The 25,761-nt window shown below is 67.4% G+C and overlaps 1 protein-coding gene across 1 annotated transcript; it reads right to left on the minus strand.

Annotated features, from left to right (window-relative positions):
- Positions 1-190: 190 nt before the first annotated feature.
- Positions 191-25,396, minus strand: FLNA (filamin A). Its single transcript, XM_077888053.1, is given in 50 exon segments — positions 191-706; positions 1,088-1,288; positions 1,385-1,603; positions 1,755-1,931; positions 2,678-2,810; positions 3,325-3,440; positions 3,642-3,779; positions 3,909-4,175; positions 4,259-4,381; positions 4,498-4,650; positions 4,727-4,930; positions 5,026-5,187; positions 5,284-5,457; positions 5,664-5,792; positions 5,900-6,040; positions 6,127-6,229; positions 6,410-6,505; positions 6,603-6,850; positions 9,177-9,200; positions 9,356-9,545; positions 10,174-10,330; positions 10,427-10,550; positions 10,946-11,116; positions 11,210-11,370; positions 11,460-11,622; positions 11,705-11,878; positions 11,974-12,571; positions 12,780-13,042; positions 13,140-13,257; positions 13,526-13,695; positions 13,786-13,876; positions 13,964-14,124; positions 14,211-14,334; positions 15,040-15,183; positions 15,280-15,393; positions 15,500-15,693; positions 15,774-15,910; positions 15,991-16,114; positions 16,200-16,337; positions 16,823-17,023; positions 17,101-17,199; positions 17,202-17,262; positions 17,354-17,431; positions 17,517-17,635; positions 18,103-18,250; positions 18,369-18,466; positions 18,558-18,642; positions 18,644-18,807; positions 21,717-22,204; positions 25,243-25,396. Coding segments are annotated over 49 exon segments (7,938 nt in total). The 5' UTR covers positions 22,090-22,204; positions 25,243-25,396; the 3' UTR covers positions 191-518.
- Positions 25,397-25,761: the final 365 nt, after the last annotated feature.

Consider the following 25,761-nt stretch of genomic DNA (forward strand, 5'->3'; position numbering starts at 1 on the left):
CACCCTACGTTGGTGTGAACCCAGGAAGGCAGACAAGACTTGAGCGCCAGTGGGCCTCCTAGTTGGGGATGGGGCATGGGTGGGGCAATAAGGGGCCCCGGGTGCCAGGCCTGGAGAGCTAGCAGCCGTGGCTCGCACCCACACTTTGCTCCATCCCGCAGGCCCCACTCCAAGAAAGCTCGAGGCACCCTCAGGAGAATGGAAGCAGAACGTTTATTCTTCTTGGCTGGGGAAGAGAACTAGCGGGTGGTCGTGCGTACTACCCCCATCCCTCACCCCCCCCCCCAGAACCGAAGAAGATAGGCAGAGCCACCAAAGGCTACCTCTGCCCGCCTCTCTCCTTTGCCTAAGTGGAGGCAGGTGAGTGCAACGCAGGGCTGGGGTGGCTGCGGTGATGGGGCGGCCAGGGCTGGCCGGGGCTCCAGGGCTGAGGAGACCAGGGGGGCTGCTCAGGTTGGGGGGATGGGTGTGGGGGCACGTCTCGTCCTGGGAGCTGGCAGCTGGCACAGGCCCAGAGATCAGGGGACCAGGACACGGTAGGGGCTGCCCGGGATGTGCTCGTCACCCCACTTGACCACCAGCGTGTACTCTCCCTTGTCCTTGAGTAGGTAAGACACGTTGTAGAGCCGGTTGCCCACGTGCTTCACCAGGATCTCCTCGCAGGGCGTCCGGGGGCCGTGCACCCCTACCAGCAGCATGTTGTTGCCTGGGGGGGAAGGGGCCTCAGTGGCACGCCCCAAGCCCTCCTCCCTTCAGCCGAGCACATGCTGAGCCCTTTTCTTTCCGCCCTGGTGGCCTCCCCCTGCCACCCACATCTGTTGAGGGGTGACACCGCCCATCCTGAAGAGTTGCCAGCTCCCCTGCTCCCCAGGCCAGCGCAGGAAACTCTAGCTCCTCCCAAGCCACTTTCCTGAAGGGTAGAGACGATGGCGGGGGGTGGGGGCAGATGGGAAGCCGCTTTAGAAGTGCCACACATGTCTCCAAAGGCCCTCCTACCCGGCGTAACCCTCCCCCCGTCCCCGGGCACTGGTCATCCCATCCTATCTCTGGCCTCGTCTTTCTGGAAGGGCGGGGGCGGGGCACCCACCTGCTTTGCTGCAGTCCACCGTGAAGCTGCTCTTTTGGCCCACATAGGCCTTGCTCAGCCCCAGGCCCTTGGCCAGCACCTTGCTGGCATCAGTGGAACCTGCCAGGGCCCCGTGCTGGGGGGCGCTGGCAGTCTTGGTCAGGGAGTCCACAAACACCGATGATGTCTCATGGAGGCTGTGGTTGCTGACGAGACGGGGACCTGCAGGTAGGGCAGGGCAGGGCAGGGTAGGGCACTACAATGTGGCCAGAGGGCCAGGCATTGGGTTGGGCACCAGCAGACTGGTGCCAAGCTCACCTGTGACTTTGGCCTTGAAGGGGCTGCCCCCGATGTGGTAGGGGCCACCATACTTGATGGAGATGAGGTAGCTGCCAGGTGCCATGGGAGTGTAGGTGACACGGTAGCCCTCGGGGCACTCCTGGCAATCCATCTTCACCTTGGAGGGCCCATCGATGGTCACCGACAGGGCACCAGCTCCCGCGTTGCTCGTGTTCACGATAAACTCAGCTGGGCTCCCTGGGGGCGTGGGAGGTCAGGAAGGGCCAGCCTGGCCCATTGCCCCATCCCCCGACTCCCATTCCCTGCCCCCCGGCGAAGCTCTGTCACCTCCTCCACGCGCCCCCCTGTCGTCCCTGAGACACACTGGAAATTGCGCCCACCGACCTACCTGTGACACCACCTTCTAGGCCGGCTCCATAGGCAGACACCAGGCCTGGGTCCCCTCCGTGCCCAGGCTCCCCAACTCGGATCTTGAAGGGGCTTCCAGGAATGTGGGTGCCATTGAACTTGACATCAATTAGGTAGACCCCGTTCTCCCGCGGGATGAAGCGTACGGCATACTTATCTGAGGGACAGAGGGCCGTGCTGTGGGCCTGAGGTCCCCGCTCTCCAGGACCGAGCACGTGGCATCCGGGAGGAGGCCTCCTCGCCCGCCGGTCCAGCAGGTGTGTGTGGCTCACGCCCCTTCTTCCAGGGACCGCACGGGGTACCCGCTCCCCGCAGCACCCACTCCCCGAAGCCTGACGGCTGCAGCCGTGGATGGCCGAGCAGCCCCCCGTTGGCGCTCATGGGGCCTGCAAACCTACGAGCCGAGCACCTGCCTCCCTGCGTCCCTACAGATTACCACGATCGCCACAGCCCCTGCGTGTCACCAGGGGCGCAGGGGCTACGGGAAGGTCTCGGGGCTGTGAAGGGGCGGGACTAGCCGTGAGACTAGTGAAGTTGGCTGAACCAGCTCCGCTCACCTCCAGGCTGCCTCGGTCCCGTCCTGCAAGGGCCAGGCCCTGGCTGAGGAGGGGCCAGCCTGTGGCTGGACTTCGGGGGTCTCCCCCAGGAGCCTGCATCGCACTGCCTACGGAAGGCCTCCTTCCTAGTGCCTGTGGCTTCTGAGCCAGCCGCCTCCCCCAAGGGCTTGGGTTGGGAGTCGGGGAGGGGTCGCCTGGCTGAGGGAGCCCCAGTTTGGGCCCTGCTTGCAGAATCTGTACCTTCCTTTTGTACTCTCAGGCGGCTTCCAGCCAGCTGGGCAGGCCTGCTGCTCCCAGCAGGGCCAGGGAAGATGGGTGGGTGGCCCGGGCAGGGACAGGGCCTCACCTTGGTCGATCTCTGTGACATAGCACTCCTCCAGGGCTCCCGAGGGGCTGTGCACCTTAGCATCGATCGCCCCCTTGGCCCCGTTCAGGCTGACTGCAAAAGAGGCTGGCTGGTTGACCTTTAGCCCTGACTCCTGGAAGCACAGCAGACGTGGTTAGACACGGTGGCAGGGGCATGGGAGAGCAGGGCCCCAGCAGCAGGAAGGCCCCTGGGGTTACACTTACCCATCTGGCGTCCAATTTGGTTTAAAGAGGGAGAGCCACGGATTCTTGGGGGCCAGCAAGCTACACGCACACGCCCCCGCCCCCAGATCCACACTCGGCACTCACACACCCAGGCAGCAGGGACGGAGGGCAGCCCTCAGCCCTGGCAGGCTGTCCCTCTTTAAACCTCAGCCCCGGTGCACAACGGGCACAGGCTTCTGTTCAAAGCCTTTAGACCTGAGACACGAGAAAAACTCCACACAGCGGGCAGGGGTGGTTCCTGCCAACCCCAAGCGTGGGCTGCACCCGGCCAGAGCAGAGGCCCGGCGCCCCGAGCTGGGCTGGGCGGGTCACTTGACACAGGGCCAAGGCCTGCTCTGTGCGGCGGCTCTGGTCTGGCCGGGCCCAGGGGCCCCAGGCGGGCGGTTTCTCTCGGTGCCTCACCTGAAGACTAGAAACAGTAAGGCGGCGGGCATCGCCAGACGGAGAAGCCACAGGCACTACGAAGGGGCTGTCGGGGATGTGCTCCTCGTTGAACTTGACTGAGACCTCGTAGTCACCTGCGCAGGGAGAGAGCACAGAGGACGTGCTTGGAGGGCCCCGTCGGTCAGCGCGGACGCCTCCCACTTCCCACAAACAGCCTGGGTGGCCCTGGGCCCTCAGGGTGGAGGGTGGGAGCCAGGTGGAGCTGTCGGTGTAGACCCAGGCCAGCACCCACACCCAGGCGCCGCTCCCCGCGACCCCAGCCAGGCTCTCCGTACCTGGCTCCTGGACCACATAAGCCACACCACAGGACCCGTCCTTGCGGTCCTCGAAGGAGATCTCAGCCTTGCTGGGGCCCTCGACAGCAATGGCCAGGCCCCCAGCGCCAGCTTCCCTGGTCCAGATGCTAAATTCAGCTGTGGGAAAGCAGGGCGTGCTCATGGAAGGCTGCTCTCCTGACGTCAGCACGGCTGCTGGCTCCTTCCTCAGCTGCCCCGCGCCGCCCCAGCCCTGCGGAGCAAAACCCTGGCGGGAAGCAAGCGTACCTGGCACTCCAGCTTCAGCCCGCTCCAGGCCGGGGCCTCCAGCGCGGACTTTGTGTGCTCCCCCTTCCCCCAGGGGCCCCACGGTGAACTGGAAGGGGCTCCCGGGCACGTGCTGGCCCTTGTACTTGACGCTGACCGTGTGCATGCCCATCTCAGCAGGCACGAAGCGGATGCAGTAGGTATGGTTCTCCCCTTCTACGATCTCGGCCTCGTGGGTCTTGCCCGATGGGCTGGTTACCTGGGCTGTCATGTCCTGGATGCTAATTTCTGCAGGTGGGGACAGCCTGGTGAGCAGGAGGCCTGGGCCCCGGGGCCCCCCGAGGCCCCCCCCGGCTCCCCACAGTGCCTACCGGGGATCTTCAGGCTGAGGTCACAGTGACTGCCAACGTTGGCTACCGACGGGGCCCGTCGCCGGCGCGTGATGCTCTCCTTCACCCGGCCCTCTCCCGTTACCTTCACGGAGAAGGGGCTGCCTGCGGGGACAGAGCACAGCCCGCGCGTCGTATGGGTCACGTTTCCGCGGCGGGGTCCGGGGTGCGGCACAGAGGGTGGCTCCATCCGAGGGGCCGCGTGTGGGTACCCCACTCACCGGGCACGTGCTGGTCGGCGAACTTGATGTTGATGATGTAGTTTCCGGGCTCCGTGGGGCAGTAGGTGACCCTGCAGGTGCCATCCTCTAGGTCCTCTGTGTTGATGTCCACCTTGCTGGGGCCCTCAATGGACAGGCTAAGCCCGCCATAGCCTGCGGAAGGGACGCCGCTGAGCCGGGGCCCCGAGCACAGGGCTCTGGCCCCAGCTGGTCGGCCCCCCCCACCTACCTGCGTCACGGGTGTCGATGATAAACTCCGCAGGCTCAAACGTGTGGCCTTCGTGGAGGCCCTGGCCGGAGACCCGCACGCGGCTGGCATCCCCGATCTCCGACTGGCTGATCACCACAGGGATGGGGCTGCTGGCCACGTGCTGGCCGTTCTTCTTCACGTGCACCAGGTGCTCCCCTGTCTCCTTGGGCACGAACGAGATCCCTGGGCACAGGCCGGGGCGGTCAGCGGAGGAAAGGCCTGCCCACCCCCCCACAGCCTCCCTCCTTTCCAGAAGGCCCTGGCCCCCAGCCTCTTACCCACGTGGCCGTTGCGCAGGCGCTTCAGCAGACAGGGCTCCTCCCGGCCCGAGGGGGGCACGACAGTGGCCGTCAGCAGGCTGAGGTCCGTCTCGGAGATATTGATGGGGATGTCGGCAGCGGAGCCCACCTTCAGGTGGGACATGCGCATGGAGTCGTCACCTGCCGGGGGACGATTGCTGTATGCCCAGGTGCGGAGGGGGACCGTGGCCACCCTGCCACCTACCTGCTTTTGTCACTGCTCCCAATGCCACCCACCTGTGACCCTGGCGGTGAAGGGGCTGCCTGGGATGTGCTGCTCGTTGTACTTGACCAGGATGCTGTAATCCCCGGGCAGCACGGGCAGGTAGGAGACGCTGCATGTCCCATCTTGGTTGTCGGTACAGCTGATTTCTGCCTTGGAGGGGCCCTCGATGGCCAGGGACAAGCCCCCTAGAGAGAGTCACCGGTGAGGATGGAAACCATGCCCAGGACCGCCGCACCGAGGAGGGAAGAGCCCCCGTGGGCAGGCCGAGAGGCCAGAGGGGCAGCATGGGGAGCCCCACTCGGGAAGCGTCTCCCCTGCGCCCGGCTCGCCACTGGATGCGGGCGGGGGCCCCGCGGCACACAGCCCAGCTAAGGTTCGAGGCGCCGCTCACCCTCTCCTGCATCCTTGGTGTTAACGGTGAAGACGGCAGGCTTGTTTACCACTCCGTGCGTGAGGCCAGGCCCGTACGCAGTGACGTGGCCGCAGTTGACATAATCCACGTAGAACTGCAGGGGGCTCCCTAAGGCAGGACAAGGGGCCATGTGCACGGGGTCTTGTGTCCCCTTCCCGGGTTCCCCACCAACCCAGGTCCCTTGGAGGCGGCGACAGCGTGCTATCGAGGCGCACCTGGAATGTGCATGTTGTCATAGCGGATGTCCATCTCGTGCAGGCCGGCTTCACTGGGTGCATAGCGAACGGTCACAGTGCCGTCCTTGTTGTCGGTGATGGCTGGCTGCGCCACCTTGCCCGAGGGCATCCTCACCTCCCCTGCGGGGCAGCGGGGCCAGGGTCAGAGCACCCTCTGGCAAACCCTGGCCTCTGTGGCTCTCGAGCTCTTTCCTGCCCCCACTCACCCGTGATCTCGCCTTTCTTGATGGTGAAGGGGATGACAAGGTCGAAGGGCCTCAGGCTGGTCACATCCAACCCATTGACACCCATTAGGGGTCTCTCCGGGGCCTGCGGTGGAGACCAGAGGGCCTGAGTGAGGGGCCATAGGAGGGGCGGAAATCCCAGGGGAAGCATCTGGGGGTCCCTCCTCACACGTGGCAGGATGGGGCCTCACAGGACACCCCACTGGCCTGTCCCCAAGTGTCCCCCAGGGCTAGGAGAGCCCAAATGAGGCAGGTGAGGCCGTACCCAGGTCTGCTGGCCACCCTGGGCATAGGTGTAAGGTGGGGCCAGCTGCTGAGGCCGAAGCGGGGGCTGCGCTGCGGGCTGGTCCCCAGCTAGAGCCTGCGGAGCAACACAAAAGGGGTCGGAGAGTCTAGTGTCTGGAAGGTGGGGACAGGGCAGGCTCCACCCCGGCCCCTCGAGCCTGGCCCCTCCTGACCGTCACTTGGAAAGGGCTGTTGGGCACGTGCTCGCCGCCAAAGCGCACGCAGATGACGTATTTGCCCGGCTGGGGGGCCGTGTAGAAGATGTCAAAGGTGCCGTCCTCGTTCTCCACCACGTCCACGTCCACCTCGGAGCCGTCGGGTGTGCACACCGTGCAGGTCACCTTGCCCTTGCCCGCCGCCTTCGTGTCGACGGTGATCACCGTCTCCTCCCCGATCTGGATGGTGGGGCCAATGCCAGCACCTGGTGGGGCGGGGCGGGTCCCCAGAGGGGGGGCCGGCGTGTGAGCTCGGCACCGGAGCTGCTGCCATGCGCCTGCCGCCCGCCCGGGCCTCGATCGCCACCACCAAGCGCAGCCAGGCCTCCCCCCCGCCCCCCAAGCCGGGACGGTGAGGGGTTTCTCAGAAGGCAGGAAAGGTTCCCCGAGCCGCCTCAAGCCAGGGAGTCCTGTCTTGGGGAGAGCCCTCCGTGGGAAAGGCCGGATGGGTGGCACACGGGTGTCTGGGACCAAGGAAGGGCCTGGAGGCCCACGAGGCCACCGCTGCTGCCAGGACACGACTTGTCCGCTGCCACCTCCCTGGCCCCCATGGCCTCAGCCGGCGCCGTGGGCCAACACGGGCCCCCTGGCTGGGTCCACAGCACCTCCGCCCCTGCAGCCTGGCCCTGGCAGCGCCACGTGCAGATGCGGTGAGGCAGAGAGTCCTGCTGCAGCGTGGGGTGCGAGTGTGACACTTGCCCCCCGCCCAGGCCTGAAGGTGCAACTGGAGTTTCCTGACAACTGAGAACACTCGCTCAACCGGGGGCTCGTGCTGAGGGGTGGCCGGCGCGGCCCGGCACAGGCAGGGGGCTGGGAGCGGGGAAGCAGGGGGGTAGCGGGGTTAGCACCCAAGCAGCACAGCGCAGCAGGCAGTGGCAGCACCCAGGGGAGAGAGGGACAGGGGGCCCAAGCCACAGCCACCGCCGCTAGGGTGCAAGGGCAGAGCAGCTGAGCAGCCTCTAGGGCCCCAGAGTGCCCGAGGAAAGGGGGGGGACAGTGACGTTATGGTTTGAGCCTAGCCGTGGAGGCCTGGGGGGCTGTGGGCTGCGAGGCCTGGCAGTGAGAGTGCTTCCTGCAGCCCGGCCCCGCGGGGAAGCAGCTAGGAGCACCCAGCCCACTCAAGGGCTGTTTAAGGGGTCCCCCTGGCCGGCCTGCCGCTGAGCTCCCCCACTGGCCGAGGGCTGCTGCCGCGCCCGGCTCCGCGCTGGCCTTCCACGGCTCCCTGACGCTCTAGACCTGGCCCCTGCCACCCGGCCCGCCCCGGGAGGCGTCACCTCCCCCCGGCCTGCTCTCCGCGGCTCGTGATCTGGACCCCCGTCCAGTTAGCGGCTGGCACCCTGACCTCGGTCACCTCCAACTGCTCGCTTTCCCCGCCCAAGTCCCTGGGCAGGTCTTGGCTGCTCCATCCTAACTACCCTTCTCGAGTTGGCTCCCCGCTTAAGCCGCATGGCTGCCAAGCTGGCCCAAGCCACCACTAGGTCTGATCCAAAAGTGGGGTCTCCTGTCGGGCTCTCTGCCTCCGTTCTGCGCACGGCGGCCAGGTCAACAGAGACCACTCCTTCGACCACGTCTTGGCGCTGTTCCCCTGGTCCCGAGGCCCTGGCCCCCGCCCTGGGCACACGTGCCTGTCATCTCAGACCCTGGCGCCTACGCTGCCAAGCCATTGGGCCCTTGCCCAGAGACTCTAGCCACCCTCTAAACCTTGTCCTGGCTCCCCCACCCAAGCTCCAGGCCTGCAGCCTCCAGAGGCTCCCACGTAACTGTCGCCTCTTACCGGGGTCCCTGGGGTGCCTGGCTGGGGCGAGAGCTGCCCTCCCATGCCCAGGCAGGAGAACCTCCATGCCTGGTTGGGTCCTATCTGAATAACGTCACTGCTGGGGAAGGGGGCGGGGGGAGGGAAGGAGGCAGGGAGGGCGGGCAGGCCGCCGAGTGCACTTTGGGGCTCTGAGGCTGGGCTGGGCCCTGCCATGCTACCCGCCCAAGCAGTCGACGCTGGTGCTATTGCACTACCAGCCCGCCCCACCCACTCATGCAGTCTGTTCCTCCCCCGGCCTGGGACACACAGGCCCCTGGGACGTGGGGATGGAGGTCTGCGGATCTGGCCAGGGCCCGGGACTCCCACTGGTAACGGGAGACCCCTCGTCCCCTCAGCCCGCGCAGGAGCCCTTGCCACGGAAGGAGGAAGTGAGAAGGCAGGGCCTGCTGCTGCCCACCCCTGGGACTTCCCCAGGGTGCCAAGATCCCCAGACCCCAGAGCCCCTCAGTGGGGTGCGTCTCAGGATGCACCTCACCCCAAAGCTCTCAGCTGCAACCCGACGTCTCAGGTGGGGAAACGGAGGCCCAGAGAGAGGGAGGGCCGGAGCACTCACGCTCTGCTCTGGAGGCCTCCCCGGGCGCTAACCCTCCAGCTCCCCCTCTATCCCTGCCAAGAGCTGCAGCTGGAACTGTCCTGGGAATCGGCACGGAAGAGGAAAAAGGAAGCTGCCCTCTGGGCAGGAGGGGCATTGGGAGTGGCCCCAGCAAGCAGCTTACCTAGCCCGTGACCTCCGATTGACACTGAGGTGAGAGGGCAGAGAGCAAGGAGAAAGGTCAGGTGAGTCACTCAGGGGGGCGGCCCCCACTCCCACACGCCGCCCCAAGCAGCGAGCCCTTGCACACAGGCACACCCAAGCCCCGTGCTGAGCGCCGCGGCCGCAGGCAGGCCGGCTCACCTGTGACCGTGCACTTGCTGGCGTCGCCGGTGGGCACAGCCCGGACGCGATAGGGGGAGAAGGGGATCTCGTCGCCACCATACTTGATTAGGATGGTGTAGCGGCCCGTCACGTCTGGCACGTAGGCCACCGTGTACGTGCCATCGTGGTTGTCTTGGATGTGCGTCTTCTTGGGCTTGCCCTCGGGGTCCTGTGCGGCAGAGCATAGCGCAGGCGGTCGGCCCGGGGCCAAGCCAGGCCCAGGAGGGCCTCAGACCCTCTCGGAGGAGCCAGCACCCGGGGCCGCCTCCAATCACTCAACCGCTGTGGCTCCAAACAGCTGCCTGCGCCCGGCGCCAACCTTTACTTTGCCACAGCCGGCCGGGATCCAGAGGGGGGTCCCGAATGCCCGATGCGCCGCTGCGTGACAACGGCCAGGGCCGGGGAGCCGGGTGCCCGGCCTGCTTTAGCGCCACGACCACCTCCTGGCCCCCATCCTTCCGCCCCAGGGCCTGCTCCAGCACTCGGAAGAGCCCCCTGGAAGATCTCGGGGTCCTCCTACCCACCCCACGAGAATGTTCCAGGTGGACAAGCTGAGGCAGCAAGGGCTCTGGCTGTGTGCTCAAAGTCCGCACTGAGCCAGTGTGTGCATGGCAGGGGGGGGCCCGCGCCCGTCACCGGCGGCCTCGAGGCAAGGGATCCGGCCTCGCTGGCACGGCTCCCGAGGGAGGCCGCGGACCTGGGCTGCTGCCCCCTCTACCGCGCCGCTCGGGCCTAGGCTCCTCTGTCCCTCGCCTCCCGTGCGCCTGGGGCTGCGATTCGCCAGGCGGTCAGCTCACCGTGATCTGCACGGCCAGCAGGCCCTCTCCCGCGTCCTTTGCGTCGATGGTGAACTCCACGGGCAGGCTGGCGGGCACACCGGTGGTGTTGAGCCCGGGGCCGCTGGCCTTCACCTTGCTGGCATCGTGTGTAGGCAGCACCTTGACCTTGAAGGGGCTGTGGGCCGGGGGGGGGAGGGTTACGTGAACGGTCAGGAGGCCTCCGGGTGCTCAGCGCAGCACCTTCCCGCTGGCGGCAGGCCCGGCCTCCTACCTGCGGGGCACCTCTTCCTCCCCGTACAGCACGGAGATGCTATAGGGCCCCTCCCGGCTGGGCACGTAGTTGACGGTCTGGGTGCCGTCAGCGTTGTCCACGACGTCCACGGGCTCCACCAAGCCTGGTCCCAGTCCCAGAGAGACACTCAGCCAGTTGCCTGGGGTCCCAGTGCCCCCCAAGGCTTGGCTTGCCCTCCTGTCCGCACCTCAGGCCTAGACCTTGCTTGGTCCTCACCTGCCCCTCTCTAGGTATGGTCCTGAGCCCCTGTGACACCAGACACTAATCTGGGTGCCACCTTGGAGCCTGGCCCGCCCTCCCCTCCTGCCACATCTGCTCAGGGACCAAGTGTGTCTGTTCTATGTCCTGGCGGTCCTCTGTCCTGGGCCACTGGCTTCCCTGTGGCCTGAGGCCCCTCCATGAACTGCCTGAGTGCCTGCCCCAGCCTCTGAGTGCTGGACATCATCCAAGAAGACCGTGCCCTCCTGCCCGCCCACTCCCAGGCAGGCGAGCACTCACCTTTGGGCCCCTGCACTTTCACCTGCAGAGGGGCCACACCAGCCTTGCTCGTGTCTACCTGGAAGGACTGAGGGAGGTTGGCACGGACCATGCCAGGACTCAGGCCAGGCCCAGAGCACTTGACCTTGGACGCATCCGTCACATCATGCACTGGGACCTTGAAAGGACTGCCTGCAGAGGGAAGAAAGAGGACGGCCATGTGCGTGTGAGAGCCGAGGGCCGGCCACCAGTCGCGGCCCAGGCCGGGCTACGAGGCCCCCTCACCTGGTACTTGGTGGCCACCGTAGGTGACGTTAAGGCTGTAGGTACCGGCCTCATAGGGGATGTATTCCACCGAACAGCTGCCGTCCTTGTTATCCATGCAGGACATCTTGGCCTCGGAGGGGCCCTCGACAGCCAGGCCCAGGCCCCCGGTGCCGGCACCCCTGCTCCAAACAGTCATCCGTTATCTCGGGGGGCTCCGAAGCCCACCGTCACGGCCCCACAGCCCCTGGCCGCCCAGGCGCGGGCTCACCTCGTCTCCACGGTGAACTTGTTGGGCTTGTTGGTGGTGCCGCTCTGGATACCTGGCCCGTGGACCCGCACTCGGGAAGGGTCGCAGCCCTCGGTCACAGGCACTTGGAAGGGGCTGCTGGGCACAGGGCTGCCATCATAGGTCACGTCCACAGAGTGGAGCCCTGGAGGAGGGCAGGCCGGGTCAGGGGGCGGCGAGGCCACCCTGTGTCTGCGGCCCCGTCCCCCGGGAGCCCCGGCACGTACCCTCCTCATATGGCGTGTACTCCACTTTGTACGTGCCGTCGCCACAGTCCTGCACGTACGTCTCCGTCAGGTTACCCGAGGGGTTGGCCACACGCGCCTTGACGTGCGGCCCTCCGGTCTGCGTCAGGGCCCGGGCGTCCACGCTGAACTCGGTGGTAGCCTCTCGGAAGACACCTGCAGGGGCGGGCGTGAGGAGGAGGCGTGGGGCTCCAGGGGACCCTCGGGGCGCTGGCCTCCGCCCACCCCCACGTCCCACGGCAGGGCCTCACCTTGGCCCTCGATCCCAGGCCCGTAGCACTGGACGCCCGAGGTGTCTACGGCAGGCTCCACCTGCAGCTTGCTGGGGAAGTTGGGCACGGGCTGGCCGCCGTACTTGATGGTGACCGTATAGGCCCCGGGGCAGAGCGGGATGTAGGTGATGGTGTGTGTGCCGTCACCGTGGTCCTGGATGTGCACCTCGGCCGGCAGCCCCGCCTCGGAGCGGATTTCGATGGTCAGCTCCGCGCTGCCCGCGCTGGAGCAGTCTACGTGGAACTGGCCGGCCTCCCCCGCCGTGGCCCGCTCCAGGCCGGGGCCCGAGCACTTGACCTTCGAGGCATCGAAGCAAGGAACCACGTGGGCCTTGAATGGGGAGCCGGGGATGTGGGTGTCAGCAAAGAGGATGTTGATGTTGTAGTCCCCGGGTTCGGTGGGCACGTAGGACACGGAGCACGTGCCGTCCCCGTTGTCCAGGCACTCGAGCTGGGCCTCGCAGGGGCCCTCCACCGTCAGGCCCAGGCCGCCCATGCCGGCCCCCTTGGTGTCGATAGTGAAGCGGGCAGGGGAGCCTGCGCTGCCCCCCTGCAGCCCTGGCCCGAACGCCTTCACCTGAGGGAAGAGGGACTGGTCAGGCGCCAAACCCAGATCACCTCCCTGCCCCTTGACCCCAGACCCCCAACCTGACCTTTCTCTTCTTCTGGCTACCCTCCCCCCACTGGCTAGGGGCCCCGGGCAGGGCCTCCGGCCATAGGACAAAGCTGAGAAAGGGGGAGGGCGAGCCTGGGCAAGAGGAGGTGGGCCCTCCCATGCCCCTTACCTTGCTAGGCTTGGTGGGAGGCAGCGCTTCCACAGGAAAGGGGCTGCCGGGCACAGGCACGCCATCGTAAGTCACCTCGACCTCATAGGGCCCCTCCTCTCGGGGCACGAAGCGCACCACGCTGTTGTCAGCCCCCAGGCCTGGCTCCACCTTGCAGGGCACGGCTGTGCCTGAGGGGCCCGTGATCTTGGACGCCACTTTGCCTTGGCCACCGGCACCCTTCGATTTGACTGTGAACTCCTGATCTTTGCCGACATCCACCTCTGTTGAGATGACGAAACGAGGGAGAGAAATATGGCAACCGGCCGAGGCAGCCCCTGGGGCATCCTCAGTGACCATGACGGGGCCCCGGCTACTTACTCTCTCCCAGGCCAGACACCTTGATCTTGCTGAGGTCTAGGCTCGGAGACACCCCCACTGAGAAGGGGCTCTTGGGGATGGGATCACCTCCATAAGTGACATTGATGCCCACTGGACCCTGGAAAGGGTGCAGAAAGGCAGAGTCTGGAGTCAGCATCCTGGTCGCCCTGGCCTGTGCCCTCCCCACTCGGGCACGGAGGAGGGCAAACCACGGGCTCTGCCCCCTGCCCCACCCCCAGCCTTCCGTGCTAGCTCTCTCCCAGCTGGGACTCGAGAGTGGGGGGGGAGCTGTCTGGAGCAGCCCGCCCAGCCCGCCGCTCCAGGAAGCCCACGCGCTCGGGAGGGAGGTGTCATTGAGGAGTGCGCTGCTGGGAGGTCAAGGTTACCTGCTGCACAGGAGTGTACTTGACCGTGTAGGTGTTGTCGTGGTGGTCAATGATGTCCACATCACGCACCGCGTCCCCCTTGGCCAGCCCTGAGAACTGGACGTCCGGCTTGCCTTTGCCGGCCGCTTTGGCATTGATCGTGAAGTGGGTGGGTTTTCCAAGCTCAACGCCTGAGGAAGCACAATGGCCATGTAGGGGCACCTTGCCCCAAGCCTCCTTGTGGCCCCCCGACCGCCCCACAGGGTGCTGCTCCTCCTCACCAGTGCGACTGAGGCCAGGGCCCTCGGCCTTCACCTTGCTGGCATCGTGGGAGGGCTCCACCTTGACCCGGATGGGGCTGGTGGGTGTGGCCTGCAGGCAGTGGGAGGAGTAGGGCTCAGGGGGAGAGCAGCACCCCCACACTGAGCACCGTTAGGGGCTGGGGGCAGCGGCACCCACCTGGTCAGCAAAGAGGACCATGATGGTATAGCTACCAGCTCCACGGGGCGTATACTTCACCGTGAAGGTGTCATTGTCGTTCCGGATGATGTCAAAGTCAATGTCGGCCTCAGTGGGGCCCACCACGCCAGGAGCACACTTGATGCCGATGCTGACATCACCTGTGGAGGTGGGAGCAGAGGCTGGGATCGCATCGGGCCACCCCGCCCCTTGCGCACCTGCCCACCTGCCCAGGGCGGGGCCTCACCCTGGCCGGCCTCAGTGCAGTCCACAGTGAAGTAGGTTGGCTCGTGAGCCTTGAGCCCCGTCTTGGCTACTCCAGGCCCGTATACCTTGACCTTGTTCGGGTGGCTCCCGGCTCCCACGTTCACCTGCAGGGCACGGGGGGCAAGGGCAAGGGCATGACCAGCCTGGAGAGCCAGGGCTTTTTCACCCAGTGGCGGGCGACAGGCACACCAAATGGTACCACCACCTCGGGAAGGGGTTTAGTGGTTCTTCAAATGATTAAACATCTGGGTGGCCACCTCGCAGGGCAGTTCCACCCGGAGGGGACGATGTGTCGGGAGGGAGGAGGTCACTCATCCCCACAAACACTTGTCCTCAAACGTTCACAGTGGCATTACTCCGAACAGCCGAAAGGCAAAAAAAAAAAAAAAAAAAAAAAGTCCACGTGGTCCGTGCCCACAACAGAAGACTCATCGAGGCCTGAACGGGCGGGAAGTGCTGATTCACGCTACGGGGGGGATAACGAGCAGGAGCAACCGCGTACAAAAGGCCACACACCGTACGAATGCGTCCCGAGCAAACGTCGGGAATAGGCAGCGGCCGGGACGCAGAGCAGCGGTTGCTCAGGGTAAGGGGGTGGAGGGGGGTGGAGGGGGGTGGAGGGGGGTGGAGGGGGGACGGGTTTCTTTGCGGATGATGGAAACGTCCAAACGCGCGCAGCGAGCGGACGCCAAGGCACCCAGAACACTAGAAGTGGGGGACCCGGGCGGTGCCGGGGTTCTCTGTAACCGACCCGGATGAGACCCGAAGCAGGCACCCGAGGCAGGTGGGCGACGGGGCGCCCGGCTCACCCGGAAGGGGCTGTTGGGAATGCTGACGCCGCCCCAGGACACCATGGCCGTGTGCTTCACGGGCTTCCTGGGCACGTACGAGCAGCTGTACGTGCCGTTGCCGTTGTCCTTGACCGTTGCGTCCACGGGGCATCCCTCGTTGTCCTGGAGCACGGGCGGGAAGGAGCAGCCGGGGGTCAGTGCCCCGGTCCCCGCCCGCCCCGCGCCCCATGTCCCCGCCCCGCGTCCCCGCCGCCCCACCTGCACTTGCACCCGGAGGGCGGCCTTCCCGCCGTGCTTGGCGTCCACCGTGAACTCCGCCGGCTTATTGACAGCCACACCTGTCTTCTCCAGCCCAGGCCCGCGCGCCTTCACCTGAGGACAGGCCACCCAGGTCTCAGGACATCAAGGGTGGTCCCCCGCCCCCCGCGGGGACCCCGAGTGCCCAGGTCCCCAAGCGGGTGCAGCAGGGGCCCCGTACCCTGTCCGGGTGGAAGTCCTGGGGCGCCTCGCGGATGTCGGCCATGAAGGGGCTGAGGCGGATGTCCTCGCTGTTGCACAGCACGTGCACCGCGTACTCGCCGGCCTCCTGGGGCCAGTAGCGCACATCGCAGGAGCCGTCACCCTTGTCATCACATTCGATCTTGGCCTGCGACGGGCCCTCCACAGAGAAGCCTGGCGACAGCAGCGAGTCCCGTGAGCGCCCGGCCCCGCGCGGTGGCCCCCCCGCCCCCCCACCCCAGCCCCCAGCTCACCCAAGGTGCCCACGTCGTCCCCGATGGCCTCCACCACGAAGTCGGCGGACTTGCCCACGACGCCGCCCTCCAGCCCGGGGCCCCAGGCCCGTACCTTCTGATTGCCACACTCGGTGCCCACCTTCACCTCGAAGGGGCTGCGGAGAGACAGCAGGGGCCGTGAGGGCCCGGTGGGGGGGGGGGTGCCACCTGGCCGAGGGCTCCGCCACGGCCTCACCTGCGCCCGATGTTCTGGCCGCCCCACGTGATGGTGACGGTGTACGTGCCGGGGACCATGGGGTAATACTCGAAGCCGTAGACGCCGTCCCCCAGGTCCTTCTGCTTCACGCGCTCCTCGCCCTCTGCCCGACACAAGGGAGGGCGTCAGGCCTGCCCAGCCGCAGCCCCGAGGCCACCAGCGGCCATCCCAGCTGCAGCCCGACTTACTGGGGCCCTTCACGGTGACCTTGAGGTCCCCACTGCCGGCGCCCTTCGTGTACACCTTGAAGTCCGCGGTCTCCTTCACCCGCACGCCCTTGGGCTGGAGGCCCCGGCCAACGGCGCGGCAGGCCCCCGGGTTACAGGCTGTGGGGAGAGGCCCAGCTAAGCCACCGGGAGCCGGCACCGGGGGACCCCGCCCTCCCCTCCCACGGCTGGGCCGTCCGAACCTGGGGGTCCCACAGGATGGTGAAGGACATGCAAGAAAGAACCGTGCCCCCGGGACCCGGGGGGGCCGGCCCCCCGCCCACCGCCCGCCCGCCCGCCCCCTCCCAGAGGAAGACAGATCCAAGTACCGTTGACCCTGTGGGCAGAGCAGAGAGCAGCAGGTTTCTAACAGCTGGAGCGAGATCTTCTGAAGGTGAAAGCGTGGAGGAGAGAGACGGAGGAGGGCGAGAGGAGGAGGAGGAGGAAGGGCCCCAGCAGGGGAGGAAAGAGCGCCCGGACAGTGGAAGCATAGAGGCCCAGGGTGCCAGGGCAGGGGCTGGGGGGAGTCTCGCCCTAGCTGCGCCCCCTCCTGAGGGAGGCCCAGTCTACAGCGCCCCACGTGGGGGCGGCTGGGACCGGCCTACCTTGGCCAACAGTGACAGTGTAGGGGCTGCGAGGGATGGGCACGCCAGCGAAGGTGACGTGCACCGTGTGGACGCCCTCCATGGTGGGCTGGTAGCTGCAGCGGTACGTGCTGTCGCCCCGGGCTTCCAGCTGAGGCTCCACGGTGCCCTTCTGCCCCGTAGGGTCCTGGATCACGACCTCCACCTCACCCGTGCCAGCTCCTGCCACAAGGGACCGGCTCAGCTCCTAGATGGTCCCTGGACCCCCGCTGCTCTGCCCTCAGCAACAGCCTCCTCACCTGCCGTGAAGATCTCGAAGTAGGTGGTCTTGTTGGCGATGTTGCCGCTGGGCTCCAGGCCAGGGCCCTGGGCAGTCACCTTGCTCGCATCACCCTGGACTTGTCCACATACACCTCGAAGGGGCTCTTGGCGATATGCTGGCCGGCAAAGAGCACGGTGACCTGTCCCCGGGAGGGGCGGGCTGTGAGGGCAGGGTCAGGGCCTTCCGGCCACTGCCCCCGCCGCCAGCCTCCCCGCGGGCTGAGGGCTCACCTTGTGAGTCCCGGTCACCTCGGGGACGTACCAGACGGAGAAGGTACGGTTCTTGTCGTTGTTGGCTGTCACCTTCGCCTGCGGCGGGAAGGAGCGCGTGAGCCCCGCTCTGAAGGGAGGCGCTGCCGCACCCGCCCGCCCGCCCGCCGCTCGGTGGCCCTACCTCCTCCTGGTGGCCGGCGGGGTCCTCCACGTACACCAGCACCTCTCCCTGGCCTGCGCTTCGGGTCTCCACCGTGAACTCCGCCCGCTTCTTCACCATGTTGCCCGTGGGCTCGATGCCTGCCGGACAGGGCCCGGGAGCTGTGAGCCGGCTCCGAGCACTGCCACCCCACCCCAGGGCCCCTCCGCTTCAGGTCCAGCGTCCTTCGCTGCCATCATCCCTTCAGGGGTGCTCTGAGCCGGGTCCACGGATTCCCAGTGAGCCCCGGCCCAGCGCCCTGCTGCCTTTTTTCTGGAACCCTCGCTCGGGCATGCCTGGGCCCTAGCTCCTGCGCGACACCCTGGCGGGGTTTTGTCTCTGCTGACGGTAACGCAGCCGGCCGCTCCCTCCCTGACCACGCTCCACCTTGCGCTGACTCGGGGAACTTCTGGCCGGGTGGCCAGGTGTGTGCAGCCTCGACCCATTCGTTGGACTGCGAGGGGGCACCTGACAACCCAGCCCCTACGGAACCAAAGGGTTCCCAAGACCTCCGAGCCCCGAGGAGACGCGGCTGGCACGCAGGGCATCCCCAGCCCGCCCTCCTCACCTGGCCCGTAGGCTCGGGCTTTCTTCGGGTTGAGTTTGGGCCGCAGGGGAGCCCCTGGCTTCAGCTTGGCCTTGGGGAACTGGGACAGGTAGGTCATGACGGAGTGCTCGTCCACATTGGGATCCACGATTTCCTCGGGCGTGATCACCTATCACAGATGCCAGATAGAGGCCACTTGAACGCCAGGCCTCAGGTCCCGGGATGTGACACAGCTCCCCACGGGGACCGCAAGCCCTGGATGGCCCCACGCAGCCGGGCAGGGGTACCTGAGGGATGCCCAGCCAGTCATCAGCCTGCTGCATGGCTTCCCTCGCGTTGTTCACGGGCTTGCTGGCGTCCCAGGAGTCCCAGTCAGGACACAGGCCTGCGGCGCAAGGAAGGCTGTGGGTTGGAGGGGGAGACGTCCGCGGGCCCCCTTGCAGGCCGCCCCCACGCCCCTCTCCTTCCCCGCTCACCTGGGGCACAGCTGTCTACGAGGGCACCCAGGGCCCGGCCGCTCTGCCAGTCCCGGCTGAAGTTGGTGATGGGGAGCTGCGGCAGGCTTGTTCTGAATCCAGCCCAGGAGGCGCTGCTTGGGCGTCTGCTTCTTGGCTTCCTCATCCTCCTCCTCATCCCACATGGGCATGGAGATGGAGTAGTGCAGGATCAGAGTCCAGATGAGGCCCAAGATCAGCTTCAGGTTCCCATCCACGATGGCCTTGCTGTCTGTGAGGAGAGCGAGGCCTGAGCGGGCAGGGGGCCGCCGTGGGCGTCGCTGTGTGCGCACAGGCCGCGTGGCCACTCCAGGCGACTCGGGGCCCTAGGGAGGGGGCGGGGCCCCCCGAGGGTGGCACGCCGGTCACCTCTCTGCTAGGCTCCTTGGGAGTAAAGGAGATGAAAGGGACCGCGGGGAGGGACAGATCCCCACCGTACAGTCGGAGGAGGGGTGCTGCTGGAAGGGCTCTGGGGCTGCCCGTGTCCTGGGGTCCCCAGGGGAGCGGTCAGGACAGCGCGGCACAGCAGGCCTCGACACGGGCCCCCTGAGCTGACCCTAGCGGGGGCCGGGGCCAAGGCCAAAGAAGAGGAAGGCTGCCCAGTGGGGCGGTTGGGAAAGCAAGCTGTTGCCTCAGGGTGGGTGGGCGGGTGGGCCAAGGGCCTGGCAGGGGAAGTGGAGGCAGGGGAAGTGGAGGCGTTGGGCAAGGACCCTTTGGGTGGAGGATGTGAGCCCCACCCCCACTTCCTCAGTTCCCCCACCACCCCCCACAGACCTAAACTGGGAGCGGGCCTGGGGAGGGTGGCAGTGAGGACAAAGGAGCCGCCGGTGGCGCTGCGTGGCCTGGACTCGAGGGGAGCCAGCAGAGATGGGGTGCCACCTGGGGTGCCGGGCAGGACACATTGCAGAGAGCCCCTCACCCGGCCTGAGGAGGAGGGGAAGGGGGAGGGGGAGGAGGGCCGAGCTGACACGCCTGGGTGGGGCACCCGGGGCCCAGCTTGGGAGCTGGGGTGGCAGGAGCCATGGGTGGGGTCCTGGAGTCCTGCTGCCTCAGCAGAGCTCGCCGCCGCCGCCGCCTGCCCTCCTCACCACCTAACGGGGTGCTGGGCCTCAGGCGGGTGGCTGCCAAGCTCACCACAGGGGAAGTGGTTAGGGCGGGCACCCAGCACCCTGTCGCCACGGCAACCCCTCCAGGCTCTGGACCCCACCCAAGGCACTTGTGGGTCTCAGCTTCCTAAGGGTGGGGCCCTGAAAAGGGGAGGGCGGTCTAAGAGCCACTGGAGTCCTGCACCCCCCCATCGACATCAAGAGAAAATACTTGTGGGATGAGTCAACTCGAGGGTGGGAGGGAGGGGATGGACACCAGCAAGAGGGCCACCAGTGACAGGCAGCCTCTGAAGCCAGGAGGCAGGACCTCGAGGACCAGCTGAGGCACCCAAAGCAAGTCCCAGACTGAGCTTGCTCCCAAGTTCTGCACTACTGCCGCGCCGTCCCCACTCGGCAGGTGGAGCTGGCGGAGGGGCTTCGGGCCAGGGATGACTGGAAGGTTCAGAGAAGACCGAGGGCCCAGGACCAGCCAGGGCTTCCCAGTAACCCCACCGCCAGAGTCCTGCGGGGACTTGGGACGCACAAGGCCAAGCGCATCAGCCTTAGTGGGTTGGGCTGGGCCCTCCCCCTGGTCCATGGGAGGCCAGCCTAAGCCCTCCTCATCCCCCTCACAAAAGAGGGAGGGAAGAGAACCGGGGCCCAGGGTTGGGAGACAGCCCGTTGGAGTGGCCCCGCCCCATCCCACCCCCTTTCCCCAGCCCCGGGGCTAGCCCGCCCCCTCCCTCCCCTAATCACCGCTGCTTTCCAACATTTTTTTGCCTTATATGGCAAAGCTCTGGGAACTAGGCCTGCTCCAGCCAGCTCACAAGAGGAGGAGAAGACGGGAGGAGGGAGGAGGAGACCCCCCCCAGACAGCTGGGGTGTGGCCTGCCTCCCCACATCCGGTTGCCCCCCCACCCAAGGCTCAGAGATGACTCAGCTTGCCTAGACGGAGGCTGGGACTGAGGGGTGGGCCTCAGCCTCGACTGGCATTCCAAAGAAAGAGGTGGGGCCCGGGAGACCTGCCCTCTGAGTGGCTGGGGGCACCTGAGTCCCGAGTCCCTTAGACTCCCAGGCTCCGTAAGGCTCTTGGCCTCAGGGACAACTGGGAGAATTGTGAAGAAAAGAAAGCGCTCCTCCTGCCGCTGTAACACGCTGCCCCCGAGTCACCAGTCCTGGTGCCTGTCCCTGAGTGGCCCCCATCCTGAGAAGAGCCTGGGATGCTGCAGTAGGTCTGGTCAATGCCAGCCTCACGAGTCCGGTGACACGGACGCCGGGTTGGCGGCGAGCCCAGTGCATGCTAGAGTACCTCCCAACCAACTCGTGCATTCTAGATGCAGAAAAGCGAGTCGTACATGGAAGCAAGAGTTTGGCTGAAGCTCCACAGTAACTTGGTGTTGGAGTGGACGACAAACCAGCTCCCTTCACTGGCCAACTCCTCTCAAGTGCCCTTTGGCTAGCCACGGTCCTCTGTGGCCCCCAGTTTCCCCAGGGGAGATCTAAACTGGGGGTTGGGGCCATCTCCAATGAAGGACCCACCAACTAAGGCCAAAGAGAGCCAAGAGCCCTAGACAATGGGACCCTTAAGCTCCAGCACCCTGTTTAGGAACTACAGAAGCTCGGGAAGGCCAGAGGGCCCTTCCCAGACTGCTGAAGGGGGTGGGGGGTGGTGAGCCCCTGGCTCCCCCTCCTCAGGGATGGGGTGCTGGGCGCAGGGCCAGAGCCCGGCCAGTGCCCGCCTTCCGCAGGCCATCTCCCACCGCGGGTGCAGTGGCGGGGGCGCGGCCTGCGGAGGATGTGAGCTCAGCCTGGGCGCGGGCCAGCCGGGGTGCGGCGGGCGGGGGCGCGTAGCGGTCTGCACGCCCGGCCAGCCTGCCAGCGCGCCTTTGTTCTCGAGGCCTGCGTGCAGGAGCCCGGCGGCCCCGGGGGCAGCGGCGGGGCTGGGGTGGGGGGGGGGGTGGCTGGGAGGGGCCAGCCCAGGAGAGAGGAGGACGCGTGGAGCCCCCGCCCTCGACCTCGATCTCCCCCGTGCCACAGGAGCGACCCGCGCCCTCACCGATGGACACGAGCTTGATGCTCTCCCGGTCCAGGAACTCGAGCGCCACCGACACGTTCTCGAGCTGCATCTGGCGGAAGGTGGGCCTCTGGTTGTGCTTGCGGTGCATCTTCTTCTGGCTGAGCACCTCCAGCAGCGCGATGAGCCGCAGCCCATCGCTCAGGTCCGTCTGCAGGTTGGCGATGCGCTTGCTCACGCACTTCAGGTGCTCGTTGCACCAGCGCGTGAACGTGTTCTGCTGGATCTTCTTCCACGGCGCGTCCTCGGCCAGGTCCTTCTCGGTGGCTGGCATCTCGGCGTCTCGCGTGTCGGCACCGCCGCCCGGAGCCGCGCCTGCCGCGCTCTGGCCCGCCCGGGAGTGGGAGCTACTCATTTTGAGGCGCGAGGAACTGAGGGGCGGTGCTGCAGCCTCGGCGAGGGGACGGCCCTTTAATTAAAGTCGCAGGCACCTCCGCGCGCGCGGGACGAGGCAGACAGTGAAGATTGTGCTGCGGAGAGAACGAGCCCTTTAAATGCGGGCGGGGGCGGGTTCCGTGGGGGCGGAGCCACAGCGGGGCGGGGCCGCGGGGTGGGGCTTGGGGCTGCGCCCGCCCCGCCCCGCCCGTCGGAATGCCCCCTTCAGCCCCCAGTCCCAGCGGCGCGGCCCGACCCCGAGGCCCTGGGGAGGTCGCCGCGCCCCGAGGGGGTCAGGGTGCACCCCAGCCCCGCCGCCCTGCACCAGCCCTGCAGGAAACGCTGCAGCAAGGAAAGGCTGAGCGGCGTCTGGCGCTGGACCACTCGGCCTCCGGCAGGCACGCCATACAAGGGACTTTCCTCCTCCGAGGCCCCTGAGGAGGAGGGGCGGTGTTCCCGCTCCCTGAGTCACGCGGGCTCCGACGGTCCCCGCAGCCCCCTGCCCCCTGCCCCCTCCGCACCCCGCGCTCCCCGGCCGCCCCGGGCCGGCCGCGCCTCCGCCGCAGCGCGAAGGGACCCCGATCCCGAGAGCGGGCCCTCGGGGCCGCGGGGCCCAGGCCCGGGCAGCAGCCGCCTCGGCCCCCGGTGCCACCCCGCCCCGCTCCGCTCTCCACCTGCGCCCGTCGTCCCGCAGGTCCCCAGCGCCTCCCACCCCCCCTCCCTCCCTCCCTCCCACTGCGCCCGGGAGGAAATGGGGCACTGGGCCAGGAGGCCGCGGGCACCCCAGGAGCGGGCATCCTTGCAAGGCACTGGGCGTGCCCGTGGGCGCTGGCAGGGGGCCGAGCCCGGCGTGCGGGCGGCGGCCAGCGTGCGCCCGACCCCCGCGCCAGCCACCTGGGGCGTCGGGGCTTTCCTCTGCTGTCCAGGGCGTCCCCGTGGCAGCCTGGGGGGGCGGGGAGCCTTCAAGCCCCCGACGACCTGCTGGGCCGGCTCTGCGCGCTTGGGCCTGGGTGGGCCCCGGGGTGAGCCGAGCACAGGGGGCCCCGGCGTACTCGCGGGTGAGCGCGCGAGGTTGCAAGGCCGTGGAGAGCTATTCACTCAAAATCAAGTTTTTGGTGGTCACACCGGGGAGACCGAGACCGCAAAGGCGCCGCGGCCGAGGCCTGCCCGGACGCCACTGCCACCCTCTTCCTCAGGAGCCAGCCTGCCGGGGCTCACTGAGCGGGGACTCACTCCTCCCGGTCCTCTGTACGTCCCTCTGCAGGGTCCCTTCTCTGCGTTGGCCGAGGAAGGCAGGTCTGTCTCCCACTTGTTAAACCGAACTTCAGAGTAGTAGTAAGTCACGTGATAAAGAGCAGAGGACGAGGGCAGCCCGGGCCGCTCGGAGGTCTAGCGCGGCCTTCAGCCCAGGGCCTGATCCTGGAGACCCGGGATCGGGTCCCACGTCCGGCTCCCTGCGTGGGGCCTGCTTTTCCCTCGCCCTGTGTCTCTGTCTCTCTGTCTCTCATGAATAAATACAAATTTAGAAAAGAATCTTAAAAAAAGAGCAGAGGACCAGGAGGCCCGGGTGGCCAGCGCGTCATGCCCAAATATGGCTGAGTCTGAGGCAGCCCTGGACGCCTGCGTTACCCACGGTGGGGCTGCCGTCCCACTCGGCATCTCCCCTGCCCTCCAGGACGCTCACTTTGGGGCTGCCTGTCACCCCACTGGGGTTTCCAGTCGGAGGCCCACCCCATCTGCACTCTTCCCTCTGCTGACCACTGTCAGACACACCTGCACGAAGCACACCACGGTGCCTGGGAACTGGGGGCGGGAACCCATACGGACCTCTCCCTACGCAGGGCCCATGCAGGGCGAGGTGATATTTGTCCTGGTCTGTCCCCCTGCCCCACTGGAAAGCAAGTTCCCAAGGACAGAATTACACGGAGAATTGGTTTTCTCTCCACTAAGTGCCATCGACTGGGTCATGTGTTCATTCAGTGACGGTCAGCAGCCAGGGACACTAAGTCGGAGCAACCGATCCGTAGTCCGCTCCAGCAGAAAGGAGCACAGAAGCTGGGTGTCCTGGCTTCCCGTCCCACCCTCTCCCTATTTGGGGGAGACTGTCGGTGGGTGTACAGGGGGTTTGGCCCCAGGAAACATAGTATCGCCACCAGATGGCGCCCCATCCCAAAGCCCCCAGATCGGGCAGTCCTTGGAAACCAAAATCCAGCTCTTTCATATTTTCCCTTATTTGGAGTAGATTCTGGGATGTTAGACACACCCCGCCCCCCACCCCACCCCGGGGCCCTCAGACCCCAGGCCAGGCCCTCCTACGGGGGCGCTTGGGCGGCTGGAGAAAGCCGCACAATGGCACGGGGAGCAGAGAGCGGGGCGGGAAGGGCCAGCCCCGGTGCCGCAGGTGAGGACACTCATTCCCTGAGCTCCCACCTTGACCCTGTGGCCTGGAGCACGTGCAGGTGGACCTGCCAGGGGATTTCACCTACTTTTCCTGGACCCGGCTGGCAAGGGCATGTGGGGGATGTTGCGCTCACATCCTGACTGGCGGTGAACATCCAGCTCCGCGCCAACCTGGGACGGGGCCCAGCCGGGGAATGTGGCCCATAGGAGGAGCCCCTGCCTTCGCGCCTGGCCACACCCCTGCCCCAGCCCCCATGGAGCGCCGCAGCCCCGGAACCAGCTCCCCGGTGCCCCACGCAGCTGGTGCCAGCGGGGAACCCGCTGTTGTCCCCCCCCCCAGGGGCCACACTGGCTGCGGACGGTCCCAGGTGGCCACTCGCGCTCAGCCCGCACAACGTCCTGCTCTCGGGGCCCTTCTTCCCCAGACAGTAACGCGGTGGCTGGCTCACGGGCACCCACTTGGCCCACGTCGCGCCAGACGGCCCGACACCCTGTGTCTGGGGGACCCCTGCGGCCTGGGGCTCCCACAGCCCTGGGCGCGGATGGACGTTCGCGGGTAAAGCAGGGCCGGCAGCCCCCGGGCACCGCGCTCCCAAGTTCAGGAATCCCAGCTGCGCCCGGCCTGGGCGCGGTTCCGCGCCGGCGCCTGCGTTCTTGGCGCCCCTCCGCCCTCCTTCGGCTCCCCGGGCCGGGCCGCAGGCTGCGCGGCGGCCGTGTCGCGCGGAGGCCTCACCTGCTGTCCCTGCGGGCGGCCCGCGACTGCGGGGGTGGCGCCGGGGTCGCCTCTGCGCCCGCGCCCGGCGCCTCGGGGTTCCGCTGGCGTCCGCTGAGCGCCGCGCGCCTCCACGCGAATGGGCCGCCGCTGCCCGCCTTCTTTTGGCCGCACCCCCGCCCCGCGCCCGCCCCGCGCCCGCCCCGCGCCCGCCCCGCGCCCGGCCCGGCGAGAAAGCCTTAATTGGTAAAATCGCCCAGGAGCCGGGGGGCGGGCGCGCCGTGAGCTCCAGAGCTCGGCCGCCCGGCGACGCCGCCACCCCCCGCCCGCGATGAGCTCACCGCCCGGCGAGGTCCGCCTGGGGGGGGGCTCGCCTCAAGATCCCGCGGGGTCTCGGGGCCCACGGCTCAGCCCAACGGCCAAGGCCACGCCCTCCAGGGAGCCGCCCACAGTCGCGGCCCCCTGCGTTTGCCCCAAGCCGGGGCGGCGGGGCAAGTGGGGCTCTGCCCCCTGGGCTGGCGGGGCTGCGGGTGGGGTCGC

The sequence above is a fragment of the Canis aureus genome, chromosome X (genome assembly GCF_053574225.1).
Source record: "Canis aureus isolate CA01 chromosome X, VMU_Caureus_v.1.0, whole genome shotgun sequence".
In the NCBI taxonomy this organism is placed as follows: Eukaryota; Metazoa; Chordata; class Mammalia; order Carnivora; family Canidae; genus Canis; species Canis aureus.